Here is a 17164-nt window from a genome sequence, read left to right as displayed (position 1 = left end):
CCCTAGGATAGCCTTGTGCATCCTGCTAGCTTCAGACTCAGGGGAAGAGCAGTCACATACCATCTCCCGTGCAATCAAGAGCAAAGGAAGACCAGCAAGTCAGGTAATCGTACACCAAGGCAGCATCTCTCAAAGAAGCACCACAAATACTGTGCTTTAAGAGAGGGAGCGCTTGAGCAGCAAGAAGCAAACTTCAGTGTTCTTTCCCATGAAGGAAGAGGTTTTGAGTGCTATAAAGCTTATTCACTTTAAATATGCTTGAAGAAAGAGAGGCTTGCAGAACAGTCCTTGTTGGAGGTTAGCCTGTATCATGGATAAACTCCTTTTGTACAGCAAGGCAGTAGCCATTTTCAGTCTATCCCACTGTCATTTCACCTCACTGCAGATCACGTCCAGGCTCCTTCACAGACCACACACCTTACACCAGTTATATAAAGCATAGTCATTTTTACTGCTCTGTTTAGTGTAGAATAACCATGTTGTAGTGTATGCATTGTTTTCACTACTGTTATGTATTACAACCAAGACTTAACTGCATGATGCAGAAGCTCAGAATACTGCCCCACTCTGAATTAGCTGAATTTACCCTGAAACATCATCTGTTTAGTGCAGTCCATCTGAAAGTCAGAGCTAAGCACAACAATTTCACTAGACATCTACCAACCACATGGGTAAGCAGCTATTTCCTGAAGAACTTGCATGTCCTCAGAAAAACTGTGATTTAAACAGAAATCAGCACACGGCTTTGCCACTGGAGCACTGAAACCAGCACAGCAGAGTCCAACCAGCTCTTTATTACATGAAATACTGTTCCCAGGTAATAGAGAAAAAGCAATCAAGTCCAGAAGCCAATTGCATCTTATTTTTCAGTACCCAGAATACCCAATTTAGTTCTTTACCTTCCATACCAAGTTTCTTCCTGTTCTTTAATATATTTCAAGACAAATAGTTTAATTCACGGCACAATTTTTAAATTACATACCCAGAAAGAAGTACAAGTCGTAAAAGGTTAGGCTGCAAAAGATTTTGACGTGCATTTTACTATTGTTGAATATTACAAGACAGTTGTTTATTTTAAACATAAAGTGCCAGGTTTATGTACAAACTTAAAATAGTAAAAATGGTAAACTTAAAACCTGCTAAGAAAGCAGTGAGGTCATCATGCAGTTGCCTCCAGAGTTTTCTACAGGCTATTCAACAATTTTACAACTGGAATTTCTCAGCTGTTCCTGTTTATGGTGAGAACAGAAGCCAGGGGTCAGTGCCCACAACCTCCCATCTTGCAGAAGGAAGTACCTGTATCTTTCATGGAGTGGAGTAGCATGTATTGTAAGATACACCTAAGCATTCTATGCATTAACGCCATTGGCCAAGTCTAATTAAAAAGGGTTTTACTGCTGGAGCTACACCAGCCCTCTAAAGTACACCAATATCACCACACTTTACAAGAGTGGGATTTCAGTACAGGAACCGAGTCACACTGTGACTCAGCACATTGAGGGTTTCCCTGTAAACAGGGCAGGATGCACATTAATGCACATGGGTCCCAGGTCACTTAAAATTCCGCATCCAGGGTGAAAGAGTTGTCTGTGGGCTTTGACATGACTCCCATCCTCTGATATTCACCTACTCGCTTCTCAAAGAAATTTGTCTTGCCTTCCAGAGAGATGTTTTCCATGAAGTCAAAAGGATTCTCTGCTTTGTATATCTGAAATACACAGGCAATTCTACAGTCACTGCACGTGCTCACATTTTGAGTATGCAAGAGCATTAGAGATCAGTTGGAAGGAGTCTAATGGCAGCATCAGCAGGCTTACTATGTAGTGAACAAAAAATCTCTGCCCCAAGCCGTTACCCTATTTTTTCCTGTCTTCTTTTAGCTGCAGTAAACACAAGCACAACTACTAATATAGCTTTTTCCATAGCATCCTTTTGGCTTTTCTTCTGTGGGTCTTCAAACAGGATGTAGCAGCAGGACTGCTAAATCATTTTACAAGTTAAAACAATATTGCTGCAGCCAATTTAGGATTTGGATTTCTGAAGGAAATTAAACTTAACATTATCTTTCCCCCATGAAATATTCAGTGTATTAGAGCATTACCTTGTTAAATCCCAGTTCCAACATAAGCCGGTCTGCCACAAACTCGATGTACTGTTTCATTAAAGTGCAGTTCATGCCAATCAGCTTTACAGGCAGTGCCTCTGTCAAGAATTCCTGCAGATAACAAGCATTTTATGTACAGAAACTGGTCTTCACTCTCTATCATCTAGGTTAATTTTATGCCCAACAGCTCCCCAGCTTTGTTTGATTGCTATGAAGTTCCTCAACAAGGGGCAGACAGTTACCTGTTCTATGAGAACAGCATTCATGATGATTTCCTTTACTCTCTCCTCTGATGGTTTGTGTATCAAGTGCTTGAACATGAGGCAGGCAAAATCACAGTGCAAACCCTAGAAAGAAGTTTCAGAAAATTATTTCAGGAACACTGATTTAGAAGAGCACAGAGTAAGTGGCATCACCTTTGCCACATTACTGTTCCCCTACAGACAACTTTCTGCCTCACCAGAAGGCATCACAAACAAGTTCTGCCAGTGCAAGGCACAGCAGCTGTGAGCATTGGTGAGAACCCTCCAACTACTTTAGAAAAGTAAAATGCTTAAGTTCATTCATGCACTGCTGCAAGATCCACAATGACACATGTTTACTCACTTTGGTGAGCTTTATAGTCTGCCTGTTTCTAAATATACTCCTGTTTTAAAATATAGGCTCCAATTGAGTATCATTACTTTGAGCTACTGTGGCACATTACCATCTTAACTGCTAGAATTTGACTCATACCTCATCTCTACTGATGAGTTCATTAGAAAAAGTGAGTCCAGGCATTAATCCTCTTTTCTTCAGCCAAAAAATTGATGCAAAGGAGCCAGAAAAGAAGATTCCTTCCACGGCTGCAAAGGCTACTACACGTTCTCCTGTTAAGAGAAGATTGATAGTAACGTTACCCAGAACGCTTAGCAGGATGGATACACAGAAATTGCAAATAGATCAGTGAACTGCATCCTGCAAAGCAAATGAAGTTGTTTTTGCCTAAGTGTTTTTTGCCTAATAAGTTTTAAGGACTATGGCCTGTACTTATAACTTATTAAAGATTTCTGATCATTAAACAAAACAAGCATGAGAAGAAGTAGGAACTAATCAGACTAGCTATAGCTACTAAGTAGCTGAAGCCAAGGCTCCTTCCCCCTGGGTCAACCCCCAACATTATCCTTTTTCAGATAGCTCACTAAAAAGAGCAGTCATTTTGGCAGCTGATTTAAGTCAGTGTCTGCTAATCTTTGGCCATGAAAAATGCTTCAATACTAGTGAAATAACGATCTGTACCATCTCATCATCTCACCTTTGAAGCAAGACATGAGGCATGACCAGGGCAGAGGAGCTACAGCCTCCAACCAGACATGTTTGATGGCTAAAGATGGCTGTAACATGTCCTGACATGTGGCAGCAATTTACAGTTTGATCATATAGTCAGGTATATGATGATTGCCACATGACATTATTCACAATGTCAGCAATCTTACAAAGATTTCCTGTCAGTAGCTCATTTGAAGATGAAAACTATTTTCTTCATGTTCAGGATTATAGCAGTGTCTTATACTGGAGAGCATGTACTCTGTGACAGCAATAATCCCTGTTAACTGTGAAGTCTGGAGAAATGGTGGTTCCTTCCATCTTTAGGGAAGGAATTTCACTTTGCTTCCAATAGCTGTACTCACCATATGTTGCTTTCTTGTCCCCAATCCAGCACATGGCCCAGTCTGCCTTCTTTTTAACACATGGTAACGTTTCAATAGCATTGAAAAGAAATTCCCTGAGAAAAATAAAACTCATTAGGATCAGATCTCAGCACAACAAGGATTCACTGCCATAAACAGTCTTGATCACTTAAACATGCTCTGCACCTTCATGCCTGTAATTCTCCTTCCCCCACTCACCTGGCACCAACCTAGCTCTATTTGTTCCAACCAACTACCTTTTCTTCACCTACCCACCACATCAACACCAGTTCACATAAATTCCCATGACAATAGCAAGGGGAAAACTGTTTCACCAAGTGTGGTAGTTGAACAAGGCTTTCAAAACTACAGATTAACCAGGCTCCACTTTACAGTATGAAGGCACCAGACCTCTCATGTAAGCAGCTCTTGCTGGAATTTAGCATCTCAGAGTCAAAATGACACAGCAAGCTTTCTAAGTAGCAGTAAAACTCACTGTAAAACTTAATATACTCCCCTTATTTGACTGCTCCATCTTCTACATTGTGTAATTTCTTTATTTCAGTACTGAATGATTTCAGTTTCCCTCTTAATATAAGCAAGGTCTTACACCTCAGAGAAAAAAAGATATTGTGAAGTTAAATTGCTCTTAAGCAGCAGTGGCATTTTATATAAGTCTAATTTGCATCCTAAAATTAGCCTGAAAGTCAGAGAATAAGAGACATGCATTAGTTAAGTTCTGAATATTTACTGAGTTCTGAACTTTTCATCATCAAGCAATACAAACCTCTCTTTAGAATCCTTAATGTAGGTGTCAATAAGAAGGCTGTACATTTCTGAATGTATATTTTCCATGGCAATCTGGAAGCCATAGAAACAACGAGCTTCTGTGATTTGTACTTCTTGACTGAACCGCTCCACCTAGAGGAAATAAATAAGCATTTGCAAAAGTATTTTTGTAGGTTAGAGGGATTAATGCCATATAGACCAGTTATTGATCAGCCCACAGAATCATCTTCAGATTAATTCTAGACATGTGGATTACTAACAGCAATATGCACAGCTGTAGGCCCTCACAGTTTCAAGTCGTGAGGTTTTCTTTGGTCCCATGGGAAAGGGGAAAACTTCTTAGTTTTATTTATCCCCCATTAGGGAGAAGAGCATAGAGGGTAGAAGCAGAACAGGGGCTCTGAAACATTCATATGTTACTGTAGGGCAGCACTCAGTGCCCCATGGGGATTGGGCAAATTTGGGGATTACAAAACCGACCCCAATTTTTTTATTAACACAGGACGGCACTACACGTTGTAATGCTGTAACATTCCATCATCCAGCAAGCCAGCTGGATCAGCCACAGCAAGCATGTCAAACATGTGAGTTATCTGCCCAAAGTGGTATTTCTGTCAGGATTTTCTACACACTCACTAAGTTTTCGTTGACAATGCCATCGCTGGCAGCAAAGAAGGCAAGGACATGAGAAATGAAATACTTCTCCTCAGGCTTCAGGGACTCCCAGTGCTGGAGGTCTTTGGAAAGGTCCACCTAAAACATTGCAGGACAAATAAGAAACGGGTGCTCCAGTGGGAGGCCCGTCCCTGAGCACCGGGGCCGCCCCGGGCCCCGCCCCAGAGCTGCGGCCATGGCCGCCCACCCCTCACCTCCTCCGCCGTCCAGAAGGAGGCCTCGGCCTTCTTGTACATCTGCCAGATGTCGTGGTACTGGATAGGGAAGATGACGAACCGGCGGGGGTTCTCCCGCAGCAGCGGCTCCTCCTCCTCCTCCATGCCCCGCGGCACCTGGAATGGCGGGAGAGGGGCTCGGGCTGGGCTCGGGGCGGCTGAGGCGGTGCCGGCCTTTGGAGGGAAACTGAGGGGCGGCAGCTCGGGCAGACCCCCGAAAGGGAGTGGGGCCGGGAGACGGAAACACCTCCCCGAGGGAGAGGGACTGGGCAGGGCGGAGAGACCCCCCTTGAGGGAGAAGGTTCCGGGAGGGTGGGGAGACCCCCCTTGAGGGAGAAGGTTCCGGGAGAATGGAAAGACCACCCCCCCAAGGGAGAAGGGCCCGGGAGGATGGAGAGACAACTCCCCCTTCCCCCCCATGAAGGAGGGGGCTGGAGCGGGGGGGTTGTGGCGCAGTGCCCGGAGGGGACCAGCGGGCTCGGTCGGGGGCAGAAAGGAGAGACCACCGATGGGGAGAGAAGAGCGGAGCAGGGACTGCCGGAGCCTCCGGGGAACAGGACAGGGGCGGGCTCGGTGCCCGGGAGTTCTGCACTCACCGGATTCTCGTTGCCCTCCTGGAAGATCTTACGGGCTGTCTTACTGGCCAGGACACGGGCGCTGCTGAGCGCGGGGGGCTGCGGGGAGAGAGGGGCAAGGTGAGCGCGCTGCAGCGCTGCCGGGCGGGGGGTGGGAGGGCGGGCGGGCGCTCACCGTGTTCTCCTTGTCGCTCAGCGCCAGACCTTTCATGGGCGACAAGCTCTTCATAGGAGACTGGCTCTTCTTGGGCGAAACCCGGGGCTGGTCGTGGCGGGCAGCGAGCGGGACGCGGGCGGACAGCATGGTTGAAGCAGCAGCGGCGGCAGCAGCGGGAGCAGTGGCAGCGGTGGGATGAGCGGCAGGAAATGAGCAGTCCCGCGCCGGCCCTTTATATCCCCTTCGAAGTTGGCGCCAGAACGGCCGGCTGGCCACTCACAGCCCTGGCCACGCCCAGCGCCGCCCGCCCCCGCGCTCCCATTGGCTGGTGCCGCGGGCGGGCCCCGCCTCCCATTGTGGCGGCGGCGGCGGGAGGGAGAGACCCGCCCCTCGCGTTGGCGCCAGCGGCGCGCGGACAAGGCGGGAGAGCGCGGCGGGTCCCGGCCCCGCTCCTGCGCGGAGAGCTCCGAGTGCCGGACCTGCATCTTGCGCCTGTTTGGGAAAGATCCGGCTGCGATGCAAAAGTCCAAAACTCTTTTCTGGATATGAGAACGTAGCCTGGGCTTGGGGTACAGATCTGGAAATGCCACTTTGCCTGGATTTCCCCTTTTCTGGTCCCTCCTGCTTACTCAGTCATTTTCACTTTCAACACTGATCTCTGAATTTGGATAGAGATTCCACATTCCTGTATTTGGAGGCAGAAATTGGCTTCCTGGAAAAACCGGCTCTGTGTGCCACCCAGTTTCACGTGTTTTAAAGAAATAGCACAATAAAAGAAGAACACAGGTATCAAGAAGAGGTGAATATTCATAATTTTTAAAAGTCAGCATTTATTTTTTATTAATTAAATTGCAATATCGTTCTCCTCATCCAACTCCACAAGGGAACTGCTTCTGCCAGCTAAGATGTTTTCTGTTAAGCAGTTTTAATGAAACCAGGAGCTCCATGAGACTTGGACGCTCTTCAGTCACACAGGATGCAGAATGGCCTGGACTGGTCCCTGTCACCTGAGCGTGTTCTCAGGGACAATGAGTTACATGGCCCAGCACTGCATTGTGCTTGGCTGGAGAAGAGGCAGGTAGAGCAGGAGAGTAGCACAACTATATAATGGTACTACGTTAAATTCACTGGATTTGGAAGAAAAACAAAAGTACTCCCCTCCAGCACCACCTCTGACACTGTAAATTCAAACTGGTTATTCATTTTAGCAGGTCAGTGTCAAAGTCACAAATTTAGCTCTGAGCTCTCCTCAGCTGGGATGTTATCAGAAATGGCCAACAGAGACATTAGGCCTGTGGTTTTTCTTGGTCCTTTAGGACATCGGACTGGTGCAGACACCCACCCAGATGTTCTGTGCGACTTTCTGTGCTAAATATGCATCCCAATATACAAATTTAAATATACATCTCCATCCCAGGAGAGGGAGCACCACAAAACCCCATCCTAGTAGGCAGCCTGGACAAGCACAAACACATTCCTACTCTGTCCCAGGAAGCTGGTCCCAGAGGCAGGAGTACCAGGCATCTCTCAAAAGGCTTACAAGTGTCCATGTAACACCCTATTATCTCCTGCCACCTCTACAGCTGCTGGGAGAGTTGGCAGAGAGCTAGAGCAGCACCCTCCCCCTCCCACCCAAACTCATTCACCCTCCCACCCCAATAAAGAACCCCAAAGCCACCACAAGCCCTGGGCCAAGGTCTGTCACAATGCAACAGCTGTGCTATCTCTGCAGTCCAGCTCCTGTTCTCAGAAGCCCATGGCAGGACATCAAAGCCCTGTCCTGAGGATGATGGCTCTGTAAGGAGAGAAAAGTGCCAGGGAGAGCACAGAGAGAGTCTGTGAGGAAGTGTATTGCAACTCTGTGCTGCTGGAGCTGCCACGACATGGTATTTAGAAATGAGTGTCCATGCTGAATTTTCTGATTACAGCAGTTTCACCCAACTGCATTTGTTCCTCCTTCGTGTACATCCTTCTCCATGATGCAACTGCATTTTGGGATGGGCATTTTCACAGCACCTTCTTTGGCAGAGCTGGGTTGGGGGCAGTAGGCTGTTGCCTTGCTCTGAAGTGCTCAGCATCACACCAGGGATGTCAGCTAGCTCCTGCCCTCTCTTTGGGTGTGTGAAAGAATGCTCTGCCCTTATGGCTTCTGGCCACTAGTTCTGAGTACTGTGTGTTTAAAAAAAAACAGCCCCAGACTTGTACTGGTTTCTCGACTTCTTTGTTTGCAGGAATCCAGACACTCAGAAAGGTGGAAGTAAGAGCAGCCTGGGGCGTCTGGGTGAGGCAGGTGTGGGGTGTTGTGTAACCACCCTGTTCACACAGGTGCCCCCCAGGCCCCCACACTGGGGTCCCAGCACCCAGCTCCACCCAGGCCCTGACATTCTCATCAGCTGCATGTGGAGCTCAGCAACAGCCTCTGTCCCAGCCAGTGCTGTTGTGGCACACTCAGTGCCAGCACGGCAAAGCCCCGTCCCACCAGACACAGCTTACAGCCCCCAGGCCTCACATCCCCATCACACGTCTGCTTCCTCAGGATGGCTACTGCCATGGCTCTCAGCTCACTGACCTGCTGGTAACGCTCAGGACAGGGTTCTCCTTACTCAGAGGATTGGTTTTCTTACATTCTAACGCAGATTGCCTACAGAACAGATAGACAGGTTGCTGACTGCCTCCCACCACTGCGGCAGCTGGTCTGATGAAAGTCAGTGAGGAGAACTGACTCATCACTAGCTGAGGACTCAGTGTTTGCTGATGGTTTTCTCCTGATTTGTTTGCATGGTCTCAACCAGCCACATTCATCCATCCTGAAATCCTAACGCACTGCTCAGTCTGGAAAGGTTGATATTTGTATAGAGCACCATGCTCGAGGGCCCCTGCTTTGGTCTGAGTTCCATGTGCAGCACAAAGGAATCTAAGAACTCTAAATACAAGCTGAGGTAGGGTAGGTGAGCAGGTGAGGCCATCAGCCAACACCTCCAAGATGGTAGGCAGTGGTCTCAATGGCCTCCACTTTCTCCAGCAGGTTTGGAGGTAGGCCTCAGCATTTCCTCACCCAGCTGTGCTGAGGAGAAGAATGTTCCACATCCCTCCAGAACCGATCTGAACCATAAGGACTCAGACCAAAACTTAAAAAATTTGAATGATTTCCCCCAATAGCTGTCTACCTGTTTAGAGGTGGTCACCCTCCACTAACTCTAGGATTTACAACTGCAAGAAACTTAACTGCAGGGCCAAGGCACTTCAACAGGCTGTTTCACTGAGAAATCTAGAGCAGAACAAAACAAGTCTTCAATAGCATGATTCTGGCTGGGTATCACATTTGCCAATGCAGCCCATTCATTTGTAGCACCATCATTAGCCACCTGCTTACCTGACAATCAGCCTCTTTGAAGATAACAAGCTGTTGGAAAGCAAAGTCCTCACAGGGTTAACATCCCCAGTGTCTTGAATTTTTTTAAAACCATAGCTCTTGCCTATTCAAGGTCCTTACTCAACATTTACAACTCTCAGGACAAAGTCTGCAGATAATATATGACCACATATGGCGTTTTAATGGTATAATGGGACATGTTGTTTCTTTGCTGTTCATGGGCACAGTGCTGCAGACATAGTCCCACAAGTGCCAGGTAGATGATGCAGCATTAAAAGGCTTTCAAGAGCTGGAAAAATTAAGCTTTCCAAGTAGCTGCACTTGCTGGCCATCGGCAGTGAGTAATACACAAGCAGCACTGATTCTGGTGCCTTCCTCAGGATCTCTGAGCACGCTGTGGAGCTGGAATAGCAAGGCCCAACACTGCATTCATACCTATGTTCAAGAAGGTTGTCACTTTTCCTGGCTGGTAGCACCACCTCCTTGTTTCCTGCAGCAGCAGAATGCAATGGCTCCAGCCTTTTGGCTCACCACTGACTTGCCTCAAGCAGGTTTTGTCTCTGTTCTGGTCATGGAGACAGCGGCTGATCTCTTGCCACACATGGACAACTACAAGTCCTGCTCTAGCAGCCTGTCAGTTACCACAGAGCAGTGAACTTTCCTGAGGGTTACATTCCTCAGCACTTACTCATCCGAAAACTGTCTGTTGGAGGATGCAGCCCCAGGTCCCTCATTTCTGGGCAGGCTGTGTTGATTATGTTGAGCAGGGCTGTTGCACAGCAGCATTTCTGTGCTCAGAAATTGCTCATTGCTACCATACACACACAGTGGTCTAAGCCACCCTTTCCCTCTTGGTCCAGAAGACAACCTTGCCATCTTAGCAAGGCAGCCAGGAGCCCCCCTGTACTTCCAAATGGTTCCAAAGAAAACCAGCCTCAAATCATGAAAGTCAATAACTGACAAGACAAAGGCAGGACTTCAAATCATTTTTCTTAACTGGGTCAGCAGTGGGCAGTTTGGTTATCACCCAAACCTTACTCACCTGCGGGGAACTCCTATGTATTATCCATCCCTGCTCTATCTTCTTCCAATGACCTTCTCTTCCCCAGCAGAGACTTTCCCCCCCCCTGGAAAATGCAGATTGTCTTCAACAAAGTGGATACCTCCTACTACCAGACTTCCTGGTGTATGTGGGTATTTCTATCCTAAGAAACCACCTAGTCAAGATTGTCATGAAAAGCCTGAGAAAGGATGCTCCCTCCCACCTTTGGGACAGTACAACATTTTAGCCCTTTTCTGCTCCAGATGCCCATGACATTTGCACTCATCCAGCAGTGCAGAGAAAACAGGGAGACTTATCATTCCACGTTTTTCTGGTGGCATCTGCCAGACACTTCCCTGCAGAGCATGAAAAGGTTCAGTATTTGTCAGGATTCAATTACAATTTTGCTAAAGAAGGGACTGGGAAAAGCCAGCTCCTTCCATACTCTGTCCTATTGTTCTGCCATGGTAATTTCATTGTGGGGTCTAGCAGTGACCCCATGGTGATAGGAGAAGGTGCAATGGACTGTTTACCTGGTCAGTCCCTGTGCACAAACAGGCAGCAGTAGAAAAGATCCCAAATACATTCAAGGAAGTGAAAGACGAGTTAGGAATATGCCTATCTATGAATGCAGTAATTAACCCTGGGAATTGTAACCAGGGGAAAAAAAGAGAGAAGATGGAAATTAGGATACTAGAGAGAGGCAGGTATCCACAGCACTTAGGGGACCATGAAAACACAGAAAATTTGGTTTATGTTGCACTTGCATTCAAAGGGATAACCACAGTTAGATAAATTGATGCAGGTCTGATATTAAATGAGACAGAGGCCTGCATGGGAATGTAAAGGGGTGTAATGGGTGACAAAAACAAAGATTGTCATCCATTATCCTTTTGGCAGTACAGTCAGGCTGATAAAAAAAAATCCCTTGCTTTTTAAGGGTGCATTTGATTCACTGCTTTATGACGCTGAGAGGATTAAAACGGGCTAACTGATAGATTTTAAAAAGTCACTGTAGGGGCATGTCATTACCAGCTCATGTCCTGAGGTGCCTGCAAAGTTTTATGTGGCAGATGTGGTGGGTAGTGAATATGTGTAAAAGTAACCTGTCCTTGGCATTAATGAATGCAAATGCAGGATCATGCACTAGGGAAGAAAACTGAAGATCACATTTATTAAATGCTGGACTGGCCCTGCAGAGAGGGGCTCCTGGGTGATGATTCACAGCAGCTCCATCAGCAGCTTCCCAGGCTAACCCATGGTCAAGGGAGCAAACCAGATCCTCTGCTCCATTGGCATCAGAAGCATGACTGCTTCCCTCCTGCATCGTGTGAGACAGGATCCATGGGGCAGCACCAGCAGGGCTCAGCTCGAGATGCAGCCACGCAAAGGCAGGTGTCTGCTCCTGGGTGGGGTGTGCAGGCACTGAGGGTACTTGAGACATTCTGAAGCATCCTGTCTGACCTCACCGAGCCCTTGGGGCCTTTCAGATCGCCTGTGCCACTCCTGCCAGCCACACATCTATGCCCCCCAGAGCCTCTCAAATGGCACAAATATCCATATTTAGGCAACTGAGTCAAGCCTTCCAATGAGTTGTCTGGATGTCTAAATGCATTGTCATTATCTCAAACCAAACCCACTCCCTGTGCCCAGTCCCATCAGCAAAGGGTAGAAAGGGTGTTGACAATGTGGGAGCCGTTCAGAAGACAGCTCCGGGGCACACCAGAGGAGTACAAACCTGCCCTGGAGCAAGATGCTGGAGGAAGCTGTCCTGTTCACTGCTGTGAGAGCGAGCTGGGGAGCAGCCAGGTAACCACCCCAACCAAGCATGGCTGTAATCAGCCAGTGGGGAAAAAAGGCATAAGATCTTACAGCTTTGAACAGTCACCAGAACATGAGGTTCAGAGAGAAGGTATTTCCCACCGGGGTAATGATGCATCGAACAGCTATCCTGGGCACATGGCAGATTCCTCAATTCCCATGGCAGATTCCTCAATTCCCAGTCATGATTTCAAGATTTCACATGACAGTTTTATTCAGGCACATAATATTTTAGTCAGCAGTTACTGTCAAGTTTTGCTGAGCATAAAAGAATTACGATATATTGTTTTATTAGTCCTTTTGTCTGGCATCCATCAAGATGTTCTTTCATTGCACAGCAAGCTCAAGGGCACACCAGGAGCTTCTCCCCAGCTATGCCTGTTGGCACACACAGCTAAATAAAGGGGAAAAAAAAGAATCTTCAGGATAAAGTTTTAACACTGAATACATCAATAAATAAATCAATCACTGATATTTTGTTGCAGCAAAACACTGGTCTCATGTAACTCCAGCAGGAAAAAAAAAACACTATAAAACAGGAGACAACATGTCTCTTACCTGCTCCACCACGTATTGCCACATCTCCCTCTTGGGGCTTCAGTGACCTCTAGCATTTTCAGTGAAGCTGAGACACAAATAATTCCTTTAAAGGATATAGCATTTTCCATGCTCCCTTCCTTTTAAAACCCTTAAACAGATCCACTCCCTCCTTCTTTCCCACACCAGCCCTTGGGGAAAAAGAAGCATTATTTTATTTTTTAACAGATACATTTCTGCAGCTGAATTACTACTGGTGTTTCCTTCCTAGCAGGAACTGGGAAAGCTTCCATTTTGTAACCATCCTAGATCAATCACCGATGGAGACAGCAAGGCATTATATGACCATTCTTTGCCTACACTGCATTGCAGAACTACATATCCATATACAATTTTCTACAAGAGTTGCCTTCCCTGTGACTGTCCTCCTCTCTTCTTTATTTTTTCATGTTAGCTTTAAGTTCCCTTTTCTCCAGTGCTGCCACATGAATTGCTCAGGACAAGGAAATTTGCACTCTCTTTCCACTGGGATCCTGCTCCCTCCCCACCTTGGCCCTGAAACTCATGTCTGAGCTTTCAGTACCAGCTTTCCTCAGTCACTTCCATTCTGATTTTCCTCAGCTGCCCCAGATCCAGAGCCCAGTTGTCCCAGCTCAGCACAGATCCCAGCTCAAAGCAGCTTTGGAAAGCAACAAGTACCCCATGCATGACACATCCCTTCCCTGGCGGCAGCCCTGACACCCCAGCTACACATCCCTTACCATGAGACCTGATGTCTCCAGCTCCACGCAGGGGGAACACAGGCACATGATAACCTGGGCATGAAGTGTTTCCTAAGGTCCCCGTCCAGAAAAGGGATGAGACTGCTACACAGCTGCTGTCCTATCATCTCCTCTCTGCAGAGCTCATGGATCCTCAGCTGCAAAGGTACTGAGCAAAGGCACAGAGCTCAGAACAGCAAGGCTGCACAGGGGAGAGGAGAGAGGGTGCAGAGGATCTGCACTGTTTGGACTTTGTAAGCCAGTCCAACAAAGGCACAATTCTTTTTTGCATTCTCTGGGCACTGCCTGAAGGGGAGTGAGACTTACACACAGATTAGCAGACCAGACACACACAAGGTGGGGAACAGGAGTAGAAGAGACCAGAGCTCCTTTCCTTTTTCCTTCTGGTCTTCCTGAAATGCATGCACTCTGGTGCCCTTTTATTTAGAAATAACATTAAAATGGCCCAAGCTCCTGCCAGCAGCTGCCCTGCCCTGAGCAGAATACACTCTCCCTATCTTGTGCTGGCAGTTATCAAAACACTTTGCAAAGGAAATACCAGAGGTGGAGATAAGCACTGGGTTAAATTCGCCCCCCACTATGTTCAGGTTTCCATTCTCCATATCACCTCCTCCACTTTCCCCAGATGATGGGCCAATAATCTTAAAACCCAGAGAAAGTTGTGCCACTGGAAGAAAGAAGTTTGCTAGCCAAGCTGAGCAGACTTCAGCCACACCACCCAGAAACAGGCACTAGAGGGCTGCTTCCATCACTCTACTCCTACAAAACACCGCTCAGTACCCTGTACATAATCTATAGCAATAACCGTAAAATCAGAGAAAGTTGTGCCATGGGAAGAAAGCAGAAGGAATTAAGGTCATCACTGTTTTCCTAGGTGCCTGTCAGCACCAGGAATTACTTAACCACCAAAAAAATATTCACACAGACATTTAAATGCTGAGAGAAATGATCATCAGATGAGAGCCATGAGCAGGCCCTTGTTGTCTCCCACAGTAGATTAGGGAAAATACACTTTAACTTCTGGCCAAGCATTTCCTGCTCCCACCGTTGCCAGGAGGAAAATGTACCTTTTCCCAACGCCTTTTCCTAACGTGCTCACACTGGTTTCATACAGAACCACTAATAAAAGGGGAAGATGTCAGGGATTGTGAGGAACACAGACTCACAACTGCTTCATTTTTCAAATTAGTCCAACTGAGTGCAGCCACAAATCATGCAAAGTTTTGTTAAATAGAGAAGAAAGCTGTATTGAGCTTGCCTGGCAAGCACAGGAGGAGCAACCATGGCTCAGAAGTTTATTACCTCTCAGTGGGGCTAAGCTGGCTCTGCTCCCATTGATTGTGGAGAGACGTGAGCAGCTATCATCTGCTCTGATGAGGTTGAACAGAAATAGAGCAAAACCAGACATATTTAGCAACAGGGCATTATACCTGATGAAGTAAAGAGTAACCACCACCCTGCTGTCTAACCAAAATAAGCATTTGGCTGCCTGCCTTGACCAAGGTCCAGGCCTCAGGGGGCACAGCACAGACATCAACACCTCCCTCCACAGCTCTTACTCAGCCTCCAGAGTCAGCTGGGGCTTTTGATTATAATTTCATGGTGTAAGCCTAGACTTCAGTGGGTGAAGTGCAGTCCCCCTGCAATCTACAGCTCGGCAAGTGGAGGTGAGAGCTGAGAACAAAGCATTGCTGACTTCCAGAGGTGGTGAAGTAAGATGTGAGAAAATGCTGCAGCACCACCCCTCTGGCTATTAACTCCTCTGAGCCAGCTAAATTTCAGGCAGGGCCTGAAAGCTGCCCTGCCTGTTGCTGCTGATGCAGGAGGAAGTGCATCCCCGCTGCACCAGGCACACTGTGATGCTCTGCTTGCACTCAGCCTGTGCATGCAACACACCAAAACCCATGCTGGAAGCAGGAGGCAGGCTGCAAACTTCTGAGCACCTCCTGAAGTGCCAGGCAATGGCATGTCCCATGGGCTGGGAATCTGTACCCAGCACAGAAGCAGCAGCTGGTCCCTTAGGGGCTCTGGCACAGCTCTCCAGCTGGCAAAGCTGAGGAGCAAACTGAGTCTCATCCTCGATCTCCTGCCACTCCCCAGGCTGCAACCACAGCATCCTCAGGGGTTACAAGTAGCACAGAGGGGAACAGCCTTCAAAACTAGGTGGCCACAGCCAAATCACCCAACAAAAGCAGCCAGCAGTGGTGTTAACTCCCAGGGGACCAGGACCTGGCAGGGAGGAGAGAGTCATGCAAAAGGAAATGCTGCTGAACTGGTTAACCCTCTCCATCCCCTCTTTTGAGCTCCTGGATGTAATCCAGGCTGTGTGTAAGGGACAGTGCTGGGCAAGAGACATCCTGGGTGCCATCAGTCCTGGTGGTAAACAGTGGGTTTCCCAGACAAGCACCACAGTCACTGTCAGGTTTTCATCCTTCCCCAGTGCCTGATATTGACTGAAGCAGTAGCACATTTCCACGTCCATCTGTGTTTTGAACTGTGTAGTGTCAGAGATGAAAGCACGGCTGGCTGCACCCCTGGGGTCTGCTCATAACTCCAAAAGGTGACACATTAGATGGTCATGTTTGAGAGGTGCTCATAAAAATCACCATCTACTGAGGTAACAGAAAACAGTGACGGCTGTCACCAAATTGTACAAATGTTTCCCTGCTCTGTGTTATCTCCTTTTCACAGGCTCCCCTCAGTGATGTTTTATGAACATATTTTCAGACAGCTTCTCACTGTTAGCTCAAGCCAGTTCAATTTCTTGTAACATTGTACAACCAGATAAGGTTGTTTTACATTTAGCATTGTAAGACAAAAAAAGACTCCTGATGGTTTGGGTTTAGCAAAAGAAAAACCATGGTGAAGTTGGGGGGTTTTGTTTGGTTTCTTGGACCTAAAGCCAAATTAGCCTCTAGGCAATGAGCTAGAAAAAATACCCATGTTTCTAACCCAGAAAATCTTCCTGGTCTCTATTAAGCATTAAATGGCTGATTTATTCATCAGGGGGATGGTGGAGGGTTTTTCACTCACAATCCTTTCAAGATGATTATTATTCTACTTAAAATGCCTTCCAATGTCTGCTTTTGAGTCTAATCCATGTTAAACAAGAGCTGGGAGAAAGCTTTCTCTGTTGAGCTAACAGAAGCTTTGTTTCAAACTCAAATAACCTCTTTATGGGAAGCTCTTCTGGAAACAGTAGAAAACAAACATTGGTGGGAAAAAAAAGGAAAGAGAAGAAGAATTCATATCTTCCTTCTTCTCAAATCAGACATCTACTGCTACAGTTACCCTCCATGTTGTGAAGAGTCCTTCTTTGTGATCCCCCTTAGCTCAGACCTTGTGCAAATCCCAATCCTACATGCATTTATTAGCAGGCTCAGGTATTTAAGGGTTAAAAGGCTCACTTGTGATAAGATGAAAA

General features: G+C 47.0%; 1 protein-coding gene and 1 long non-coding RNA gene across 2 annotated transcripts; both read right to left on the bottom strand.

Moving 5' to 3' along the window:
* Positions 1-774: 774 nt before the first annotated feature.
* On the bottom strand, positions 775-6408 carry RRM2 (ribonucleotide reductase regulatory subunit M2). Its single transcript, XM_069011586.1, has 10 exons — positions 6204-6408; positions 6050-6127; positions 5433-5570; positions 5200-5316; positions 4562-4695; positions 3775-3869; positions 2840-2973; positions 2347-2451; positions 2102-2215; positions 775-1708 (listed from the first exon to the last, which is right to left on the bottom strand). The coding sequence occupies exons 1-10, from the start codon at positions 6330-6332 to the stop codon at positions 1556-1558; spliced, it is 1197 nt and encodes a 398-aa protein (XP_068867687.1). The 5' UTR covers positions 6333-6408; the 3' UTR covers positions 775-1555.
* A 6201-nt stretch (positions 6409-12609) lies between these two features.
* On the bottom strand, positions 12610-13960 carry LOC138107399 (uncharacterized). Its single transcript, XR_011149485.1, has 3 exons — positions 13720-13960; positions 12980-13046; positions 12610-12815 (listed from the first exon to the last, which is right to left on the bottom strand). It is a non-coding gene; the product is annotated as an uncharacterized lncRNA (long non-coding RNA).
* Between the last annotated feature and the right edge of the window lie 3204 nt (positions 13961-17164).

This window comes from Aphelocoma coerulescens, chromosome 3 (assembly GCF_041296385.1).
Source record: "Aphelocoma coerulescens isolate FSJ_1873_10779 chromosome 3, UR_Acoe_1.0, whole genome shotgun sequence".
NCBI classification, from domain to species: Eukaryota; Metazoa; Chordata; class Aves; order Passeriformes; family Corvidae; genus Aphelocoma; species Aphelocoma coerulescens.
This window is presented reverse-complemented; position numbering and strand designations above follow the sequence as displayed.